This window comes from Cyanistes caeruleus, chromosome 4, assembly GCF_971803275.1.
Source record: "Cyanistes caeruleus chromosome 4, bCyaCae1.hap1.1, whole genome shotgun sequence".
Taxonomy (NCBI): Eukaryota; Metazoa; Chordata; class Aves; order Passeriformes; family Paridae; genus Cyanistes; species Cyanistes caeruleus.
This window is the reverse complement of record NC_141704.1, coordinates 58,927,126-58,949,049: the sequence shown is the minus strand read 5'-3', so window position 1 is coordinate 58,949,049 and position 21,924 is coordinate 58,927,126. Positions and strand designations below refer to the sequence as shown.

Genomic DNA, 21,924 nt, shown 5'->3' with positions numbered 1-21,924 from the left:
TGGTTGGTTTGTTTTTGTTTAGTAACATGATAAACTTGATGGTGACAGGATTGATCAATTTATTTTTTAGTGTCTTCCAATAGTGCATGTACAGTAGATTAACATAAGGACTGATGTTCGATTCTGTTAATTTAATGTTATAACTGTTTTTAAATCTACCATATAAACTATTAATATTAATACTTATTAAACACAATCTTTTCTTTTTCTTTGTTTTTAGGGAACAAATAAAGAGAGTTAAAGACTCAGAAGATGTCCCAATGGTGCTAGTAGGAAACAAATGTGATTTGCCTTCCAGAACAGTAGACACCAAACAAGCTCAGGATTTAGCAAGAAGTTATGGAATTCCTTTCATTGAAACATCAGCAAAGACAAGACAGGTAAAGCTGAAAAATTCCCAGATGCAAAAGCAGAGCTCTCACCTGAATTACCATAATGTTAATTATTCCAGGCATTGACATTTGTTTGGTCATATCAATGGATGCATTTCTGCAGATTTGAAATTCTTGGGGTGTTTCTTTTTTCTGTCAACTTGCTTCTAATTGATAATTGTTTATTGATGAGTGAGTGATTGATTGGCTTCAAGTGGGCAGACTCGAAGTGAGACCTGGCCTGCTGTTGCTCTCCTCTGTCAGGTTGTTGCAGCATTCTTAACCTTATGAGAGGTTTTAGTAGAATAAAAGCACTTCTGCTTAGAGGTGAAATGCTTTTTTTTCCCTCAGCAAGAGGATTAAACAGACAAACAGTTAATTGGTTTATTCTGCTTTAAATGTTTTCATTAATAACAAAGGAATAACAAGGAAATAAATTTCCTTGAGGCATTGATTCTCTAATTAGGGGGACATGCTTTATACACCTAAGCAATTGACCTTCAGGCTATGTCTGAAATTCCTGAATTAGTTATTTGTGTAAAATGATACTTTACCTAAGACTTCACAGCTCACTGTTGGTTTGTTGTAGCTCACTTGTCCTTTCAGTGCCTCTCTTGGGCTGAGAGAGGACTCAGGTGCCAGAGTGGCACATCTGAATTTTCAGGAGAAGAGAAACTCTGGATGGAGGTGGAACTGGTTCAGTACTTCTGGAAGAAAGCAATCTTGAAAAATACTGGTTGGTGGTTTCTCTTTTAAGAGCTGAGATTGTACTGTCAGTACAAATTAGATCAGGCCTGAGTGGCTACTACTCTGCATAATCAGAAGTGTTATGTGCAGGAGTTCAGAAGGTAAATAAGGGCAGAATGCTGCAGTTTGAGTAACTGCTCAGAATTTCTGTATAGATTCAGTTACATCACTTGGCAGAATTTCCTCATAGTTTGTAAGGTGTTTTTGGATCTGAGAAGAGAATATTTTATTAGTGCAAATTTGCTCCACCCACCCAAGGTTTTGACAAATTGAAACATGGGCTAATTAGTAAAACTTCACAAAGCAGTGCTAACTTCTGGTAACAAAGAAAGTCTCTGTTAGGTAGGATTTAAAAAACCAAAGCAGAATTGCCAAATTTGAATGACTGACAATAAATTAGGCCACACGACTGTGCTGAAGAAGGGGGCATACAAATGGACTTAATGATGACAGTGGCTTTGTTTGGAAGGTGCTGTATTAGTGGCTGTCATGGAGATAGGAGGGTGAAAAAATAACTCTGAAATTATATTTAAAATTTGAAACAATAGAAGTTCTGCACCAACATCAAGGTTTTACTTTGTTCAGTCTGTCTTATACAGCAACAGGTTTTGCTGGGGAAATACTCTTTTGCATAGCCACTTCTGTTAAAAGGGGTATTTTAAAATAAAGATGCCCAATAGACTGTTTAGAGCCTGTTGGATTTGAAAAGTTGGCACCACTAGTGATGGCTGCTGGTTCTTTCCCAGTGCAGAGCATGTTGTGCTATGAAATTCCTTCATAGGATGCTGTGTAAATAAAATATTTTTGAGAAGATAAAAGAAAGGGCATTGGAGAAAGAACTGCAATTTAATTATAGCAGGAGGATCTAAATTTTAGTGTATGTGGTTGTATATACATGTGTGTGTATGTTCATGGAATGATTTTTCAGTCACTCTTGCATATTTATAAATATGTATATATATACACACACACCTTCTTCAAAATTAATTTTAAATTAGGGGATTCAGACTGTTTTGTGACCTGCATATGGCCCATGGGCTATAGTTTTATTCTCTCTTTGTTTAAAAGTCAATCTAAAAATAAAACTCTGGTCCTCTCTGTCCTCATGGAGAACTTCCAAATATGAACATGTGCAGCTGGTGGTCTTCTAGAGCCCATGGGAAGTCTTCCATGAATCTTTTGAAGTAGGAACCTTCTTTTCCATTCCTGTCCTCATCTTCCACCACATGGAAATACCATCACTAATGCCCTGCTGAAAGGCACCATTTCCCTGCCTCTGCCCTTTCCTGTGCACAGTTCTGCCGGAGCTCAGGGGGAATCAGAAATGTTTCTGCAGAAGGAAACTATGAAGGTGGAAATGGGAGGGAGTTGATGGAATAGACTTTTTTGATTGCCAAGACACTTTTTTTAAAAGGATGGCACTGCATGCTCGTGCAGGGTGATATCTCAGCTCAACTAAGTCTTTAAGATTTTCAAAACTTCTCAGGCAAGGACAGAAAATCGAAGAATATTGAAATGAAGTACAGAAATAAGTTGTTCCAGAGGTTAGCGTGTTTGGGTTCTGACTGAGAATAAAGATGCAAACTTCAAGTCACAGCAAGAAGATTGTGTTTTAAGCCAAATCCCTCTGTGAATTTTCAAACAAAACACTGAATTCATCAGTGAAACCTTGCTACAGAGGGCCCTACAACTTGAATATAAATCTACAGATTATTAATATTTTCAATAAGACCACTGACTGAAATCAGTACAATGTAATTTATGAAAAATTGTGATAGTCCTGTTTCTGAATGTAAGCAAGTGGCAGTACTGGTGGTTTTGTAAGGCCATGAGCATTTACTCATCCTTTCACAGTCCTTATGGAAAAGGGGATGAATGGCTTAGGTTTATTTTGATTGCTGATTTTGCTTTTCTCTGACATAAGCTTTATATTCAAGTTCTTCCCTGTCTACATGAGCATGTAGTTCCCAATATTATCTATTATTGATAATCTCAATGAGAGATGAGCGACAAACTTGATTTATCCCCACCAAAGCTGCACCCGCCATTCTTTATTGGGCATCCCCTTGCCTGGGAGTTACACAGGGAAATGCTGTAAGGCCAAACCACCCCAATGTGGTTTGACTGTTGGGCTTTGTTTCCCTTGGAACATTTCAGCTTTCTTGCTGGTATTGGATTCACAGGAAAAGCAGATGAATGAGAATTATTGCAAGCAGAGTGAAGTGTTTCCCAGAGCTTGAGGTCTCATTATTTAGAATATGCTTAAACACACTTTTGAAGTGTGTAATGAAGAAGTTGACCTAAATCACCAGAAAACTGTTAAAAAAAGCATTTTGGTTATTTCAGCTGTCTGATAAACAGTGGGTTAGGCTCCAGCCTTGTGCTCAAACTAAGTTGAGAACCTGTGCCTGATCTGGTGAAGTAACTGTGGCAATATTTACAGAAATTCATTTCTACATCTCTACATCTCTTAAAATTCATGGCTAACTGTTTGCTTGAACCATTTTTAGGGGTTTGTCATATCTGTTTCATGACACTGTATTACTCCAAGCCATTTTTAATCCAGTTCTTCTGTACAGGTTTTATCTTAAAGCATTGTTTTCAATGAGTTTTAACTTGGTCATACTTTTTACACAGGGGGTTGAGTTTTTTCATGTACCTTGTTTGTTGTAAGGTAGAACATTTCTGGAAAAGCTTAGTCCTCCCCCAGGGACAAAGCTCCAAGGGAAGAAAGTTTTGGTTGCTTTTAGGAGATCAGCTGTGATCAAGTGTTTAAGGATGGGAACAAAACAGTTTTGGGTTGTCAGGGCTAATTTTCATCAGGTTCCTTTAGGCACTACAGAAGTGGAACTTGTGAAAATTCCTGTTTGTGAAAATTCCTGTGTTTGAAACAGCCTTCCTTTGCACATGGTCATATTTTAAATGGAGTGTTTGGCTGTCATTCAGGAGGCAAAAGCACCTCGAAAACATTGCCTCAAGGTCCTGGGTTCCTCAGGCTGTTTAGAAGTTTTGAAGTTTTTAATAACTGCCAAAGGCTATTTTTGCTTCCAGCTCTGACAGCTAGAAGAACTGGTTAGTCCCACTTTATATATATGGTCATTGCTTATTGAAGGAAAAAAACACTAGAGAGTCTTGAATTGGTATTAAAATGACTTAAGTTTGTAGGATTGGCATCTGGCTCTTTAAAATGTCACCTTGTGCTAATGATATAAGCAAATATGTGTCTGTACAGATTTTCTTTCAGAATAATCTCTTTCAGCAGGGTTCATAAGTCCATTCTTGGTGGTGGCAGTAATAGCAATTTCTTTTCTCACTCTGTATCTCTCAATCTCTCTGCATTGCTAAAGCAAATTACAGCTCCTACTGGTGATGGGAAAGTTGGCAATAAATGTTGACTCAACAATTGTTACCTAATTTTTCATGTGAAAGCTCCATAATCAAATTGCATCTTTCTGCTGCAAAACAGTAGATTTGCAAAAATGTTGATCCTTGTACAGCCTGTGCTTTGGCACATAGCAGCTGATCAATGTTTGCTGTTCCCACTTCAGAAAGAAACTTCCATTCCTTCCAGAAAAACATGGAAGTATGAGCTTTACTTGGATTTTGCCTGTTTTAGTGGCTTTCCTTACATTTTGCAACCTGTCAGACCTGGAATGTAAGACTTGGCCATACTTGACTGCATCCTGAAAGGGCACATTATGTCTATACAGGGTAGTACAATCCAAAAAACAAATCTAATTAATTTAATCTTCAAATTGAAGAGGCTGTAGTTCAGAAAAATCCTCAGATAAGCAACAGTGTGTTAAAAGTGAATGTTCCATGTGATAACCTTTGGCACAGGTCATGCAAAATGACCCAGTAAATGTGGCAGTAAATGCTGACTGGCTTTTCAGTTATTCAGTGCATAATACGAAAATGGAGAGAAAATTTATGGAAAATCTGCCAAATAAAAGCCCAGACTGCCCATTGGTAGTAATAAAGTTTTGGGGCTTAAGCAGTTGTGCTGCTTACCACAATCATCAGTGTGTCCTGGCTTTATTTCCAAATGATGGGTTTGTTATTAAATTAACAGCCCTTTTGATCTGATTGAGGAGACAAGTACTGAGATTGATAGTAAGGCACAGGAGACATTTGCTCTCCCCTTCAAAAGCTGCAGTGGAACATTTTTCATCTTGTTCTAATAAGAACATCCTCAGAGATTGATATAAATCATGAAATTCATTCGCAGGTACGCTAATTTTGAAGTATTGTAACTAAGAGCTGGTGCTGTTTCTCTTTATATTGTATTTGGTTAAAGATGTCTTCAGTCTCCATACATTTTTATTTTTTTTTTAATGCTTGTGGTGTCATATCCAAGTGGCCTAAATGCAGAGCTGCAGAAAATTAAGGTGTGGGACTGGAGAAGTAAAACATGTAGCTCTGTGTCATCCCTAGAACCCATGAGGAACATTTCTGCAGCAGATTAAAATCTGAGCAGCAGAACTTCACAGATTGTTTGCATTTAGTTGTTGTTATGGGACCCTCGTGGTTGTGGACTCTGGCCCAGAGGAACAAATCAGGTGTGTCCTGTTGATGTAACAAAGATCTTAAAGATTACAATACTGAACATTTGCTGCCATGGCTCAGATACCACTTTTCCTAAATTAAATAACACAGTGCTTGTTTCACAAAGTTAGTAGCTTTAAAAACAACACTGCCCCAAATTTAGGATTCTTAGAAAATTCTATTTCTTTATAACCACTTATGAAATCACCTGGATGAACTTTTTTAATACTTTGTTAGCTTGATCCATGGATTTTTGCAAAGTTCCCCTTTTTGCCTAAAGAAGAGGCTTGCTTTTCTTTGCCCGAACGTGTTCTCAGCTTTCCTCAAAACTGCAAGTGGGTGCTTTAACTATGTGTGTAGCCCCTAGTTCACAATCTGTTAAGGTTTTGTGCCTCCTGCATACATCCATGCCCACAGAAATGTGGGAATAGTTCAGTAACACAAGCAGTATCATTTTCAGCAATGGAAGAAAGTAAGTCTTACTCTTTTTTTGGCCCAACGTTACTATGCACAAAAGAAAAGCAGGGCTTGAAATGTAGATATTCACAATAATTGGTAATCAATAAATGTTGAATTAAGCTTGAATTAAGTATTTATCAAGCAGCAGATGAGCAATCCCAGCATTTTAAATACGTAAATCCATTTACTTTTCTCAAGTAAAGCTCATAATTTCAGTGGTTTTGTTGTGATTTATTCCCCTTCCATGAGGTGTCCCATCTTGTCTCAGTCATTAACAAAGCGATTTTTAAGGAGTTGTGTTTTACAATGCAGAGAGTGGAGGATGCTTTTTATACATTGGTGCGAGAGATCCGACAGTACAGAGTGAAAAAAATCAGCAAAGAAGAAAAGACTCCAGGGTGCGTGAAAATTAAAAAATGCCTTGTAATGTAACAGGGTAAGTTTGTAATGTACCAGGGTAAGGGTTGCGAATCACTTGCCAAAATAAAACTGATTGAGGGTATCTTGCCAATCAGATGTTTTGTGGCTAATCAATGACACAATTTCAGATATAAAACCAATCACATTTCAGTGTCCTGAATATGGCTTTGCTTTGTTTCATGGGGTTTTGATAAATGGAATAACAAAAAGTCTTTGCCGCATGTTGAATTCTCCAGCTGGGAAATGGAGGGACCATTCTGAGTGGGAAGAAGTTAGGAGGAAGTTTTATTAGGAATATATTGCAGGTGCTGTTGAAGTGAATATTGGCTGAAGCTTCAGGCTGATGAACTGGGAGGAAAAGATTATAGCACTTAGAAGTCCTCATCAGATTCAGAAATAAGAGGTTCCTAATCCAGCAAAACAGTATTTGACTGGTGTACAGGATCTTTTAATTCTAATGCCATGGTTTTTTTCCTTGTTCTTCCCCAGCTTAAAAAATGTAACCTTACAATTTCCAGGATTTTTTGTGCAGTTACAATGCCGTGAGTGATCCAGATTTGGACAAAATAGGGTTTTACCTTTTTTGAGAGCCTTTACAAGAGGTGTGGGTTGAGCAACAGTGAAGGAACACTGGAGGAGAGAGGGGGCTAAGCCAAAACCAACAAGAATGCAAGAAAAAAACCCCAATACCCAAATTCTCACAAAATCTTTTTTTTAATCTATATATTGCACTGTTAGAAAAAGGGGAGGAGGTGAGGACAGAAGAAACTGGTATGGAGGAAGTACATGTCTAAATCACTTCCAGGGTTTTTTGAACAAACTATTGGAGCAGGTCCTTGCAGATATTCCTATCCCATTAATTTTCTACCTTCTATTGCACTATCCCAGAGAGTGAGTTGTTACTCCTTATATACTTGTCCAACTGGAGGATGACCTGGAATTTCCCATTTTGTAAAAGAAAAACTGTTCGTTTTTCAAGGTGTGTGTTTGTACTTCAGAATATGTGGTGGAGAAGTAGTAGAATTTGGCTTGTGTCCTCCAGAGACTGTCACACTGTGGGAATATTCTTCTCAGTTGAGGGAGTTTTGTTCTCTTTCTGGGGAAGCAATTTTGATTCATATCAGTTTTTACTAGATCTGCTCAGTCTTGTTAGTCTCAGCTTTTAACTGATGAATGACTGTTCAGAGGTAATTGTATAGTTGGGTTTTTTTTCCTAAAGAAAATGATGGAGTCCACTTTCCTGGAGATGTTCAGGAAATGACTTTATGTCACTTAACATCGTGACGTAGTTGACAAGTTGCTGATCAGTTAGACATTGGACTTGGTGCTCTAGGAGGTCTTTTCTGACCTTAATTATATTATTCAATCACTTTGTGGTACCCTTTGCATCACAGGTTTCCTTTGCAAGAAACTGGAAGCTTCAGTCATGAAGCTCCCTAGTCTTGCATCCAAATATTACTAAAATTGATGCCATCAGAACACCTTGTGTTATCCTTCCCTGCCTATCAAAAACAACAGAAGCTGGGCAAGATGACTTTTGATGAGAGCATTAGAAATTAAATTGCTTAAGCCCTGTAGCCTTCTGGAAACCAACTTTTTAGATGCTTGATGTGTTACTGTCATAACCATAGCACAGAGTAGAATTATTTTTTTTTTATACTGGGACTTTAAAGATCCTGAGATCTGTCTGCTTTCCCTTCCTGTTGGGAGAATGAGAATAGGATGGGAGGAACTGTGGTTTTCAGTGGAAGGATTTTTGCAGATTGCAGAGTTCTTGTTTATGTCTCAGTGAACACATGTTTTCTTTCTACCAGCTTCCTACTTTCTGATGATGATGTCCAAGAGAAGTATTTTTGGGGGGGTTTTGCATCTTTTTTTTCCAATGAGGTAAACATTTTGTCAGCAGTGGATATTGTTAACTTTTGGATGTTTATTGTTGTGTTTTCTTTTTTTCCCTGCACCCTGTTTAGAAAATAGTGTTGGATCTAAGGCTCTAGAACTTCAAGAGTCTGCTTAGAAAAGGAATCATTTGCCTTTATTCCCAAGTGAATTCTACATGGCATTGATACGCTTTTCCAGCAGTTTTGTATTTAGAGAGTTAAGCTGGAGAAAGCACACTCCAAAATTGTTATGGCACAGCTGTAGTTCAGTAGTGATTTGAGTGAAATGAGAAGTCTGATGTTTAACCCAGCCTGGTTTGTTTTACTTTCCAGTCAGTAAAAAAATGTATTATTTCAGTGTGATGTGTAGTAGGTGATTAAGGAGAGCAGCACCTCGTGGTGTGAACTTTACAGCTGGGATTTTAGACTTCAGAAATATTCATTGTAACACAGACTGCAATGATAGTATTCCATGAATAATCAAGTTGGACTGTTCAGAGTGTTTTTCTCCCTCTTGGAATATTGTTTATCTTCTTGCTGCCTGTGGGATGCCTTCTTAAGTTATATTAATCTTCCTCAAGGAAACTGAAAACTTTGACTACCCAGACTGCCATGAACTGCTGATGCTTTCCAAGAGTTTCATTCCTTTGGCTGTTATTCAGTAAAGCAGAAAGGACAGAACATCTTTTGCTCAGCTAGCAGGGAGAAATCTCTGAAACTCCATGTGAAATCATCAAAATAACTATTTTTTTTTTTTTTTTTGAAAGCATCAGATATTTAAAATAAAGCATGCTACATACAGACGTCTAGATTATATAATCCGGGTTGAGCTGGGTTAATAGGGAAAAGTTTGAGTTAGAAAAGTTCTAGATTTGAATTTTAAAATGCCTAAGTTCTTGATTAAACTGCAGTTTAATGGTTTCCTTCCATAGTACTGCAGAGGTGTACAAATAACTTCTATTCCTCACAGCTGACACATGTGTATATATATATATGCATTATATATTAAAAAAAATACAAGAAAGAACTACAAATTAGAAATTTTGTAAGGGTTATTTTTGGGACTGGGATTTTAAGGAATTCCAAATTCCTTATGAATTTGGTGTTTGTTATTGCCAGCCAGGTTCATTGCTCAGTCTCATGCATGCTTGTGGTGGTGCAGCCACATCTCCAGACTTTTCTGCAGCCATGGGACCATGTGGGGCTCCAGAAGCAAGCTTGTAGGCAGGAGCAGGCTGTTCCTGTGGGATCAGTTCTGTTGTTTCTGTTCCCTCTGCCCTTTGGAAGAACAAGGGCCAGGAGCAAGGCCTGTCAGTGCACTTTTAGTGAGGCTCTGGGGTTTAGTTCTGAGTCTGCACAGGGAATTGTGAGTTTCTAATCTAAGCCTGAATTTAAAGCTCTCATTCAGTACCTCTTAACTTCCCCGAAGGCTTGCACACAATAAGTGCATTGTCAGAGGGAGGAAGGTCAGCTGCCTGCAGTCCCTTCCTACTGAAAGAGCTGACTGGAAAGGTTGGCAGTCTTTGATCTCACAACATTGATGCCTTTAGGGACCTTCTGGAGACAGAGTATCCACTACTTACATTTAAAATTTAATGGGCAGGCTGAAAAGTGGAAGACCTCCCTTTACCTTGTGTTCTGCACTTCTGACTCACAATTGGTCTAAGCACAGTTTTGTATGTCATGTTCTGTTAATGACCTGAATTGAAGATGAATTGTGGCAGGACCAAACATAATTAATAATTAGTGAGGCTTGGTCTACAAAGGTGTAAATGAAAGGATGAAAGCCAGGTCAGTTCTGTAACCTGATCTGGTGAGAGGTGTCCCTGTCCACAGCAAGGGCTTGGAATGAGATGATCTTTAAGATCCCTTCCAACCCAAACCATTCTATGATTCTGTGTTGCAGCATGTGGTGTATTTAAAAGATACTTATCTTACTAGGTAGAAAAAAAAATTCAGCCTTGATTGGAAAGTCATGTGTTTAAAGGATCATGATTGTATCTGGGTATTACTTTGTACAAGTTATTTTATCTGCATATATTTTAAAACAAGTTTAATGAGGGAGGATTTCTTGTTTGAAGACTTAAATTGCAGTTTTTAGGTGTGTCTGATTTGAAGGCACCAACTGAAAGTCAGTTCTGAAAGGTGGTTCTATAAGGCAGTGTGAACAGTCTTGGGCAGAGGTTGTTCTTACATGGTTCTTGTGTTTGAAGTATGAAACTGTTGTTTTGTCTGTTGTGATTGATTCTTTGTGCTGTCCTCCCCCTTCTTAATACTGAGACCTGCAGTGGAATCATGAACTGTTGTTCTATAGCATTTTCCTATTTGAACATTGCTACATATTGTCTATGTGCATTAATGTTGAAGCTGTAAACAAAATACACTAGTTCTCTCCAAAGTAATACGAGGTATTTCTAATTTTCCAAAAACTAATGAGTGACCTGAGCTTTTGCAGAAGTAAGGCTATTTTCCCAGTAGGCATCCATTTTACATTGGCCAGTAATGCCTCAAAATGTAGAACAAGTTGTTTGCATGGTCTTGTAATATGCAAAAGTGTGCTATTAATATTGAGAGATACACTGCCAAGGACTTTGAACATCAGTTGTGTGTAAATCTTTTATGAACTTGAAGGTTTTAAATAAATTTAGCTTATACTGAGTGCTGCTTTTTAAGTGAAGCTATTTCACACTTCCCTGTTGTTTTGACTTTTCATATTAAGTTTCATCACCACTTGGAGTTTGGCTGAACCAGTAACAAATTAGGTGACTTTTTGGCTTTTTGTTTTTTCAGAGTTCACTTTCAGTTCTTTACTGAAATAGGAATAGAGGAGGAAATGCAATGTTATTTTGTTTTTGGCAGCTTGAAGGCAAACTCATATGGCTGAATTTCTAGATCCAGTTCTATAGTGATGCATTTGGCTGCTGTAATACAGGAATATTTCTCATCTATCTAAAAGATATAAAGAGGCAGGAAAGAATCAAGAAAATGTTTATCTTAAAGCTTTTATAACTGTCTGTACTCAAATTATTAGATGTAAAGGCAGACTGACAACATGAGTATTTTAGTGGGATTTGAAGCAACATGAGAGCAAGGCCATAAATTGTTTCCTATAAGTAAGTTGTAACAAAGTACATTGTACAACATTGTACTTCATAGTGGTTCATGTCGGGCTTTTGGATATGCTGGTCTCTTTAGATCAGTTAATTTTGGTCAGCTGTAATTACCTCTGAAAATAATGAGAAACTACTCAGTGTGAACAAACATCAGCTTTTGTGACTGTAGCTTAAGTCTTGGAGCCATGGAGATTTTAAGTGACTATCAATCACCACAGAAAATGTGTTTCAAGTGTCCTTAACTTTTGAAGTTGAATAGAATGACGTATCAAATAACTTGTCACTGGGACGTGGGATTGATTTGATTGATTTGCATGTGTAAAGATTTATAAAACTGTGGTGTGATGATTGTACCAATGTGCCTCTGATAAATCATCAGAATATGTGGATAAAGCATATCTGTGTCTTTGGTATTGAATTATTGGTACAAATATTAGAATTCATATTCCAAAACTGTATATAGATTATTAAAGCATAAATAAAGATAGTTAATGCCTCACAACTTCCCTGTGAGGGTGCTGAGGCCATGGCACACGTTGCCCAGAGAAGCTGTGGCTTGTCCATATCCCTGGAAATGTCCTAGGCTATATGGGGCTTGGAGCAAGCTGGGGTAGTGAAAGGTGTTGGGGTTGGAATGGAAGATCTTTAAGGTTCCTTCCAATCCAGGCCATTCTATGATTCTGTGATAATATATACTTATAACCCAATTGTGAGGTGCTATTATATAAATACACACTCTGTATAATACTTTTCTAGCTTGAGGTGGAGCAGGGTGTGCTCTTGGAGACAGAAGTGAGGGCAGGACACACTTCATTACCTTCCCTCCCACATCAGCAATGGAATTTCACCTGTGGAGCACCTGTGAGTAACCTGCAGGCTGCCCTAAGCCTGGTTTAGGAGCAGCTGAGAATAGGGCAGCAGGTGTCAGCTCCTGCTGGTACCAAAGCAGCTCCATCAGGTGATTGTGTCAGTGCTGCTCAGAATTCCAGAGAGGAACAGGATTAGTCCTGCAGCCAGGATTCATTTTTCAAAGGATGCCAGGCAAGAAAATGTGTGGATGGAATCCCCGTCTGAACCTGATCTCAATTTGTGTCTTTCTGTATCTTTTCAGGGTGTTGATGATGCCTTCTACACATTAGTTCGAGAAATCAGAAAACACAAAGAGAAGATGAGCAAAGATGGTAAAAAGAAGAAAAAGAAGACAAAGACAAAGTGTATAATTATGTAAATACAATTTATCCTTATTCTTAAGAAGTACTGAAGTAATTTTGTACATTACACTAAATTATTAGCATTTGTTTTAGCATTACTTTACTTTCTGCTTCATGATCCTGTTAGCTTTACCTGAATGCTTGTTTTAAATGACAGTGGAAACTTCATTCCTCTTAAAGTGCCAGTATTCTTTGACTGTTGGTTCTTGAACTAGCAATGCCTGTGAAAATAAAAAAAAAAAAAACAACAAAAAAAGCCAACAAAAACCCAAAACAAACAAAAAAAATACCCACAGAAAGCCCGAGAACTGTCTTAGGACTCTTTGGTGCATGCACAGTTGCTAACTTCCTATTTTTCTTACTGATTGTGAACTTCTGTTCTGTGTGCAAAGCAAACAAATGATGCTCTACACATTTTAACATCCCCTCAAAATTTTTGGGTTTATAAATTTGGTTGGGAAAAAGGACTAGTTAGCAAAAGAAGCTTTCATTTCAGCCTTTCCTTTATTTTAGACTGATTGCAATAGAGAGAGACCAGAAGCCTTTATAGTCTTCCTGTAGATTTTGCTTCTAGGCATCTAGTCTTGTAGCATTTCAGATCAACTTTAATGAATGTAAAAAGAAAACTTTCAAAAAAAAATTTCACTGCAATTTGTCACGGTCACTCCTTAAATACTATATTTTTTCTATAAAAAATTAAAAATAAAAAAAAATTTTAGAAAGACAACAATGCACACCTGGCAATGGAAAAAGTAAAAGTTCTAATTAGGTTGATTTGCTATTGTTAATGCATTGCTTTAGGAGCTTCACTGAGTTTTTGTGTCTGAAGAGCAAGGTGAAATCCCCCTGTGTCAAAGCTTTGAGTAGCTTTGTTCGGTGGAGTCAAGATTTCACCCTGAGTGTCCCTAGGAAATACTAGAATGCCTTAACAGAGAAATTGATTCAAATTCTTAGGTTAATTCATACATGGACCCAAAATTTACCATAAGAATTACATCAGAATCAATCCTAAATTACACAGTGGAGTAAAACCATTCTTTTTTTTCCCCCGCCAAGAGTGGCATTAAATACTTCCAGATGCCCATTTTGTGAAAAATAGGGGAGAAATTCTAAATTCTAGTAACATCAAATGAGTGAATGAAAGAGTTGAATTTAGCTGCTTCATGCAAATAATTTAGAAATCCACTATGCCATGGAAATGGTGTGGAATTTGCACAATCTGTCAGCATAGAACATGATTTCCAGAGTCAGTGTTGTTTGTGTGATGTCTGTGAAGTACTGATTCAGTGGTTGGTGAGTGGCATTCCAGTGTCTAGGCTGTCATGAAGCTGCACCAAGAGTTTAATGTTGTCTTTCTCTGTGATTGTCTTGTGATTTTTGTTCTTTTCTCCCACCACTTTTTTTTTATTTTTTTTTATTTTTTTTTTATTCTTCTGATTGGAATTAATGCAGGATTTTTGCAGGGGCTTTCACTTTTTGGTACTGCAGTAGACCTAGTTTTCACTGAAGTATGAGCCAGTAGTTCCAGTGTTTCCAGTTCCTAGTGTCTCCCTGTAAATGTGGAGTTGTTTGTTTCAGGAGAGCTTTGGTTCCTGAAGGTGCACTTCTTCACAGGAGCTAACTCAGCTGCAGAGTGACACTGGAAGGTGTGACTGGTGTACCCAAAAAATAGATCACAAGACATTGAAGTAGGACAGTTCAGGACACTGGAAAACTTGGAACAGGGTATAGTAGCATTGCCCTAACCTAAGGTATTCCATGGAAATTTTACACAGGTATGTAAAAATTACACTGTGTAACTTGGACCATTTCTGTGAGAAGTATTATTTTGCTTCTACAAAAAAAAAAATCCCAGAGTGACTGTTGTAGGTGGGAACCTACAAAGCTGTCAGGGAACAGAGAGTATCTGGATTGCTCCATATTTTTTAATTTCATTGTGTCTGGGAGAAATCGGGCCTTTTCCTGCCTGTGCCCACCATTCCCACCCTTCAACAAAATCCAGACCCCTCCACTCCTCTCAGCTTCAGTGTGAAATGTAGGTTATGAAATATTCTGAAAAACATTAGCAGGAGAACCTAACTTTATACTGTAAGGACCAGTAAGGAGTAAGAACAGATTCTTAATATCACAAAATATTTCAGAGCTTCCAAGGTTAAAATGTGTCAGAGACAGTTATTTGCACATTTTATACACTCTTGATAATACATGAAGAACATAGCAAAAGTGGGTTGCAAGTCTTGAGCAAATAAAAGTAATCTTAAGGTTACTTTAATTTTGGTAACTGAGTCACACTGCATGTGAAATTAGGGCTGGTCTAAAATTCTGATATTAATTTAACTAAGAGCTGTTAGGAGAATTTGTAGCTGAAATGTCTTCATCAAAAGTGGATTTTGGTAGCTCTACTATAAACCTATATATGAACCAATGTTGGAGTTTTTCAGCAAAAGTGAGCTGTGGCTGCCAGTCTAATTAAACTAGTACAAAATCCATTTAGATTAGCCCTTATTTACTTGAAAAAAAACCCAACCCAACCCCATCCTTGCCACTGTCATGCAGTTTTGTCTTCCTGTTAAGATTTGGTGAAGCAGGTTGGATTGTAGCTTGCACAAGTTGCTCCATCATCACTGCCCTGTTTGAGATGCTTCCACAGAACATCCTTGGGTGCTGTGTGTCCTGAGAGCAGCTCCTGAGCCTGGGAGTCACTGCCCACATCACCATGTCAAACTGCCATGTGTCAGGGAGTAACACCTTCTTACAGTAGCTTTATGTAACTCTGCTAAATACCTGGATCCTTGGTTTGCTCCAAAAGGAATTATTCTGACCAGTTTCTGTGCCCTGAAAGTTTTTGCTACTTTTTTGCTGAGTGGGCCTTGTTACAGTAACAGGATAATGGGTAAATACTGACACACACAATCTTCTGCTCTTGTCTAGACTATGAAGCAATACAATTATTACCTTCAAAGACCATCAAACTGTAAAACAAATCATTGTGTCTCAAGTTTACATAAAGCTACATAGATGGTAAATCTTTCCTAACATTTCTTTATTCCACTGTCTTGTGTTTTCATGTTGAAAATACTTCTGCTTTTTCCTCTTGAGTGCCAACTTCTTACTAGAATGACTTCTTAATGTAATATGTTTACCTGGAATGTATTTTAACTATTTTTGTATAGTGTAAACTGAAACATGCACATTTTGTACATTGTGCTTTATTTGATGTGGAACATATGCAGTGTGATCCAGTTTTTCCATAATTTGGTTGTGTGACCTAGGAATGTTGGTCATGCCAGACATTAAGTTAAAAAAGGAAAAAAAAAAAGACCACTGTTTGTTTTAAAATTTTTAATGTTTTTAGGAGTATGTGCTGTGAGGTGATCTGGAATTTGTCATTTTTTTTGTCAAACTGTACTGCTCCTATTTATTGTAATGTAATAAAAAATAGTTATTGTGAATGTCTGTCCCAGCTTCCTTTTCTTGTGCAAGAATTTCAGGTAACAGGGCATCCCACAAATTCCATGTGCTTGGCAGTTGTTCTCCATTCTGTCTTGTACTTCTGCTGTTGCTGCCTGTCCCAGAGCTGCTGTCCTTGCCCCCCTTGGTGTCCCTGTCTCTGAGAGGGGTGGCTGCTCAGAGCAGGTGGAAGTGCAGAGAAGCTCAGTTGATGTTAAAGGAGTTTTTCACATCAGTGTGGTGGCAGAAACTAGAGCATGTGCGTTCATCGCAAGGTACTGTAATCTGCCATCACTTCTTAAATTCTGTCCTAGAATTCTGTGAGGATGCTGCTGCATCCCCTGTTCCTTCCTCAGGCAGCTATAATCCCAGAAATGCTCATTCAGCACCTGGGCTGAGGTTGTCTGGAGCTCTTCAGGAACAGTTTCCAGGAATTGGTGCTGTCTTGAAGAGCTCCTGCTTTGTAACCAACAGCTTTGGAAACTCATTTTGCCTGCCTGAAGAACGCCCTCAGTGGAACAGCATTTTTGCTTTTGAAATTCCAAAAGATGTTACCGATCTGGATTGTGGTCAGGATGGAAAATTGCTGTGGTTTTACATAAACACACACACATACATACATACTAGTATGTATATATACATACATAAACCCACCTCTCTTGTGACCCTATAAAGAGGGCCTGAGTGAGGCCCTCAGAGCTCTCCTGGACAGCAGTGACCAGAAATCTCCCTCTGTGTGGCACCTCAGAGCCATTGAACTCCTGTTTGCTGTATCTGGAGGACCAGCAGTGAAAACAGAGCATGGAATGATGATGCCACCTTTCCTTGAGGCTCAACCCTTCAGCCACTGACAAGATGCAAAGGTATCCAACCTAAGTGCTTCAGTGAATCCCCAGGGGAATTGTATACCTTGTACATACTCCTTCAGGACTGTTTGTGTGGATATGCTATAGAAAATGTACAATGGATAGTGCTCTCAGAGATTCTAAGTACTGTAGATCTGCAAGTAACTCAGGCCTACAAGTGAGTTGCTATTGTGCATATGAGAAATTCTGTATGTTTTGAATTGAACTATGGACTAAGTGCTGTTAAAGCTACAGGCATAAACCACTGGTCAGATCTGGGGTTCAGTTTTGCATGGGGGTCCACTCTGAACTTTGTGATTCAACAGGAGCATCTCCCCTATTCCTTTTATCCATACCCTTTTCCATCCTTACCCTTTTTTATATCCTCAGCATCCTCAGAGATACATTTTGGTTGATTTTGGTTTTAGATCAATAGATTGTAGATTTTAGTTTGCTTTTTCTTTGTGCTTTAACTATCTAGTAAATAGTGGAGTGAACCTTGTTGAATGGACTTTGTCACATTTTTGCTTTTATATTAAATCTGTTTTTGCTGATGCCTTTGCTGGCAATTCTTTGAGTGATCTTAAAACACTCCTTATTGCCAGTGTGAAGACTTGCTGCTGCCAACAGCTCTACTTCAGTGATTCCTTACCTATATTTCAAAGACTATTTCTCTCTCCAATGTCATTTAGTTGGTGGAAACACCAACCAACCCAACAGTATCAGCTCTGACGAGCCAAGGCCAACAGAGACAGCCTGGAGCAAACAGCTATGGCCAAACTTCTCTTCCAGGGGCAAAGATCAAGTTTTCTATTCCCGCTGCAGCAATTACACAACAGCAGAAATCAGCAGTAGCAGGAATTGTCTTCAGGGCCCAAGTGCTTAAAGCACTATTGTTCAAATGCTCCCTTTCCTGACCCCGCAGTTGTCTCCCTGACACAGCAAGGTGGTGCAAGTTCAGCAGATGAGGCTAAAAGCTTCAAGAATTTACTTCCACAGAATAGTCAGGGTTGGAAGGGACCTTGAGAGCATTTAATCCAACCCCTCTAGCCAGGCAGGGTCACCTGGAGCAGGTGACACAGGAGCATGTCCAGGTGGGTTTGTAATGTCTCCAGAGATGGAGGCTCCAGGCCCTCCCTGGGCAGCTGTTCCAGGGCTCTGCCACCCTCAGTGTACAGAAATTCTTCCTCATGCTGCTGAGGTGGAACTTCTTGCATTATGTTTACTGCCAATGCTCCTTGTCCTGTTGCTGGGCACCACTGAAAAGAGGCTGGCACTGTCCTCTTGGCACCCACCCTTGAGATATTTATATGCACTGATGAGATCCCTTCTCAGTCTTCTCTTCTCTGGACTAAACAGGCCCAGTTCCTGCAGTCCCTCCTCATAAGAGATGCTCAAGACCCCTCATGCTTATGGCCTCTGCTTGATCCTCTCCAGTAGCTCCTTGTCTTTCCTTGAACTGAGGAGACAAGAACTGAGCACAGCACTCTCTCTCCAGGGCTGGGAACTTCACTTTTGAGAGGGTGCTTATTTCCAGGGGAAATGGATCATTCAATTTGGAGGATTTTTCAAATCAGGTTCATCTTTTAGGTAACAAAGCACAGCACCTTGAACTGACACCCAAACACACAGATACGGGGTAAGAAGAGTTTCTGTTCAACACATACATTGAAGTGAAACAGAACAGGGCTGAGTGCAACCACTCCTTCCTGCAAAATTGTTTCATACCTGAAGTTTTGGTTGAGGAGGTCAAAAACAGCAGAGGAAAACCTATTACTCATAACCTGCACACCCCAAACCCTTCAAGTGACTCCTGGCAGGGAAGCAGCTCCCCGATTTGGGTCCTAGAGGACCAGGAAGGATTTACATTTCACTTCTTTTGCAGTTAGAGCTCTTTTATTGTTACCTTTCCTGGGTGTGTGATTACAGGCAGAGTCAGGGCTTGTCATCACTGTAGTAGCGCTGCTTCATGGCTCGGTATTTCCTCAGGAAGTACAAAGCCTCCAGCTCCTTTATAACAAATTCTCCCCGGGCAATCAGTTGCTTAATTTTTTCAGGGTCTGTCTCATCTTTGTTTTTTAGAAAAGCTGCTTTCAAACGGCTTCTGAAGTAGTCTGCTCCTTTGGGATACTCTCTTCCAAGGTACAGCAGCTTAGAGAGAAAAGAATAATGTGTTTTTAATTAACTGAGTGCACACTGAGAGGGGGTTCATTTTCTGGTTAAGTGCTGGTGGCATTTAAGACACTTACATTTTTGTACAGTTTTATCACTTCACTTCTTAAAGAATTGGCCATTCTCACATTTCAATGAACTCTCCTTTTGTGTGACTTTTTGGTTTGCTTGGGCTTTGTTACCTGAAGGATAATCAATTTGAAATTAGCCTTCTCTGGAAGTCAGTAAACCACCTCAGCCTTCCTAAAACTTCTGTATCCTACTGAGCCCCATTCGCTCTAATTCTGGTTCTATTCTGTCTCTTCTTTTTCTTTCTTACTTTTTATTATATTTAGCTTTTCATTGTCTTTTCCCCTCCACCCTCAAACAGAAAATAAGAAACTTCTAAATAACTTTCAACAGCTGCAACACTTTGTGCTGTTCATTGGCTGCTTTCTCACACCCTTAAAATTCTGTACCAGCTGGCCTAGCTGCTTTATGGTCTGCTAAAAAACTGTATCTTCATATATATATACATATAAAGTGGTAAAGATATATAAATACATTGTTATGCGTTTTATATGTTCATATAGCAACGTTTATAATAACATATTTTCATGCATTTGTTTTTATCTCCATATATATTTATGTATTACAAATTCCTGTATTTTATATATATAAATTTTATACATATACATGTATATTCCTGCAGCTGTCGCATTCATAATTTTACTTTTTGAAGGACTCTTTAAGTGCATTACAAATTGAGTCCAGCGTGCACCGGCAAAACGTAAGGAAAAGTGACAAAGTAACCGATTTTTAGTTCTGAAAGCAGAAAATTACAGAATAGCCTGGCTTGGAGAGGACCTTAAAGATGATCTCGTCCCAAACCTTGCCGTGGGCAAGGACACCTTCCACTATCCCAGCTTGCCCAGAGCCCTGCCCAGCCTGGCCTTGGACGCTGCGCAGCCAAAACCAAATCGCAAGCGACCGGAATCCAATCCAGCTCCCGCTGCGGGGCTCCTCGGGCCGCCACCTCGCCCTGGCTCTGCCTGCCGCGCCGCTCCCCCGGAGCCATCCCCGCTTCCCCGCGGGTCCCGGCAAGGCCGCACCGGGACCTCACCCGCTGCTCCCGGAGCCGCCGCGGCGCCGCTTTCCGGCAGCGCCGGGAGCGCGTCCGGCCCGAGCCGCGCCTGCGCCGGGGCCTGCCGGGCTGGGCGGCCTGAGGGGCAGCGCCGCCGCGGCGGGACATGGTGCGGCGGGGAGCGGGCTGCGGGCGGGATACCTGCGGGACAGGGCAAGGGTGAGGGGGTGGAGGAAAGCGGGGTGTTCCTCGTTAGCTACCGGAGTCCCGGGAGGTGGAATAAAGGCTTTAATCTCAATGTAGCACCTGAAGGACGCGTTATCTTTTGTGAGCCCCGGCGTTAAGTCCTTGTGCGGTGGTTTTGCTGCTGTGGTTGCTCCGTGTGGAAGCAGCCGGGAGGTGGCTCTGACTTCGTTGTCAGAATGGGTCTGTAGTAACAAAGTTCATTCCGAGAGTCGTGTGTGAGTGGCTAATTTCCTGCAGTATTGAAATTATTGTCATTAGAGTTTTTCAATAGCTGATCGCGTCCAGTTTTAACGGAATAATAGTATATTTCTAATTATTCCTTTCAGGCTGATACGTTGTTGACTGATGTTCCCTTTCCTTTTTTTTTCCCTTCTAATCTTTTAGGGTCCAAAAAAAAAGGTAGGTAGACAGAAACACACTGTTCACTGTTGTGTTTATTTTTTTAATCTGATTTTTTTTTGATTTTTCCTGAGGCAACTGGCCAGGGTTAATTGAATCTGAAGGAGGAAGAGGCGTCTCCAGGACACCGAGCTTTTGTGCTCTTTGCAAGGAGGCCAAATGTTCCTGTAGCGCTGCTGGAGAGAGCGTGGCCAGTGCAGCTTGTTTGGCTTGGCAACGGGTGTCCAGGCACAGCGGCCGTGTTCTGGCTCTGTCCCAGCCATGGGGTGGCCAGCAGGACCAGGGCAGTCACTGTGCCCCTGTCGCGGGCACTGGTGAGGCCTCACCTCCAGTGCTGTGTCCAGTTGTGGGCCTATCACTGCAAGATGGACACTGAGGGGCTGGAGCGTGTCCAGAGAAGGGAACGGAGCTGGGCAAGGGGCTGGAGCATCAGTAGCAGCTGAGGGGTCTCAGCCTGCAGAAAAGGAGGCTCAGGGGGGACCCTCTGGCTCTCCACAATTCCCTGACAGGAGAGGCCAGCCAGGGTGGGTAGGGTTCTGCTCCCAGGGAACAAGGGGCAGGACAAGAGTGAATGGTCTCAAACTGTGCCAGGTGAAGCTTAGGTTGGGCATGAGCAGGAATTTCATCATTAAAAGTTTGTCAAGTATTGGAAGGGGCTTCCCAGGGAGGTTTGGAGTCCCCATCCCTGGAGGTGCCCAGGGAATGACTGGACGTGGCACTCAGTGCTCTGGGCTGGGGGACAAGACAGGGATGGGGCCCAGCTTGGACTCAATGATCTTGGAGGTCTTTTCCAACCTGAGTGATTCTGGGACTCTGTTATCTGAGCCATAGGCTGAACACAGAACTGGGAGGGGTGAAGGGACAACAGGCAGAAGTCTGTGGGAAACTGGGTTGCATATATTTATCTTTTGGGTTATTCTTAATTCTGTGATAATTAATTTATCTACCCCTCCCCAGCTGTGCATCTCACTCTTCTCAGTGCTCTGTTAAGTCATTGGAATGT

General features: G+C 40.2%; 3 protein-coding genes across 24 annotated transcripts in view; 2 read left to right on the top strand and 1 right to left on the bottom strand.

The window, feature by feature from the left end:
* KRAS (KRas proto-oncogene, GTPase) overlaps window positions 1-16,198 on the top strand; it is a 24,715-nt gene extending 8,517 nt beyond the window's left edge. For 4 of the 7 annotated variants that reach the window (XM_086884992.1, XM_086884994.1, XM_086884995.1 and 1 more), the window contains 2 exons: window positions 221-380; window positions 12,647-16,198. In XM_086884992.1, coding sequence (XP_086741118.1) covers window positions 221-380; window positions 12,647-12,763 — 277 coding nt within the window. In that variant the 3' untranslated portion in view covers window positions 12,764-16,198. Of the gene's footprint in view, window positions 1-220; window positions 381-6,434; window positions 6,559-12,646 lie in introns of all 7 variants that reach the window. The other 3 variants (XM_086884990.1, XM_086884989.1, XM_086884991.1) reach the window with 1 other exon arrangement.
* ETFRF1 (electron transfer flavoprotein regulatory factor 1) lies at window positions 12,753-20,672 on the bottom strand. Of its 7 annotated transcripts, XM_086884998.1 has the most exons (4): window positions 20,316-20,403; window positions 19,291-19,395; window positions 18,948-19,192; window positions 12,753-12,967 (listed from the first exon to the last, which is right to left on the bottom strand). In XM_086884998.1, exons 2-3 carry the CDS (start codon window positions 19,333-19,335, stop codon window positions 18,977-18,979), a joined length of 261 nt encoding a protein of 86 aa, XP_086741124.1. In that variant the 5' UTR covers window positions 19,336-19,395; window positions 20,316-20,403; the 3' UTR covers window positions 12,753-12,967; window positions 18,948-18,976. The 7 variants fall into 7 exon arrangements, with proteins under 7 accessions (XP_086741124.1, XP_086741125.1, XP_086741123.1 ...); XM_086884999.1 differs by lacking the exons at window positions 12,753-12,967; window positions 20,316-20,403 and adding an exon at window positions 20,583-20,672 and having other exon boundaries at window positions 18,916-19,192; XM_086884997.1 differs by lacking the exon at window positions 12,753-12,967 and having other exon boundaries at window positions 18,916-19,192.
* DNAI7 (dynein axonemal intermediate chain 7) overlaps window positions 20,377-21,924 on the top strand; it is a 17,958-nt gene continuing 16,410 nt past the window's right edge. For 7 of the 10 annotated variants that reach the window (XR_015285685.1, XR_015285684.1, XM_086884987.1 and 4 more), the window contains exons 1-2: window positions 20,377-20,445; window positions 20,907-20,921. Coding sequence is in view for 5 of the 10 variants with exons in the window: in XM_086884987.1 (XP_086741113.1) it covers window positions 20,443-20,445; window positions 20,907-20,921 (18 nt within the window). In the remaining 5 variants the exon portion in view is untranslated. Of the gene's footprint in view, window positions 20,446-20,708; window positions 20,738-20,848; window positions 20,922-21,043; window positions 21,236-21,924 lie in introns of those variants that run through there. The other 3 variants (XM_086884988.1, XM_086884985.1, XM_023927229.2) reach the window with 3 other exon arrangements.

Bases quoted from the DNA above. Each gene is read 5' to 3' on its own strand.
- ETFRF1 (XM_086884999.1), bottom strand. From the start codon at position 19,335: ATGGCCAATTCTTTAAGAAGTGAAGTGATAAAACTGTACAAAAAT. The intron at 19,193-19,290 runs GTAAGTGTCTTA...TTTCTCTCTAAG, and splicing joins TGATAAAACTGTACAAAAAT to CTGCTGTACCTTGGAAGAGA.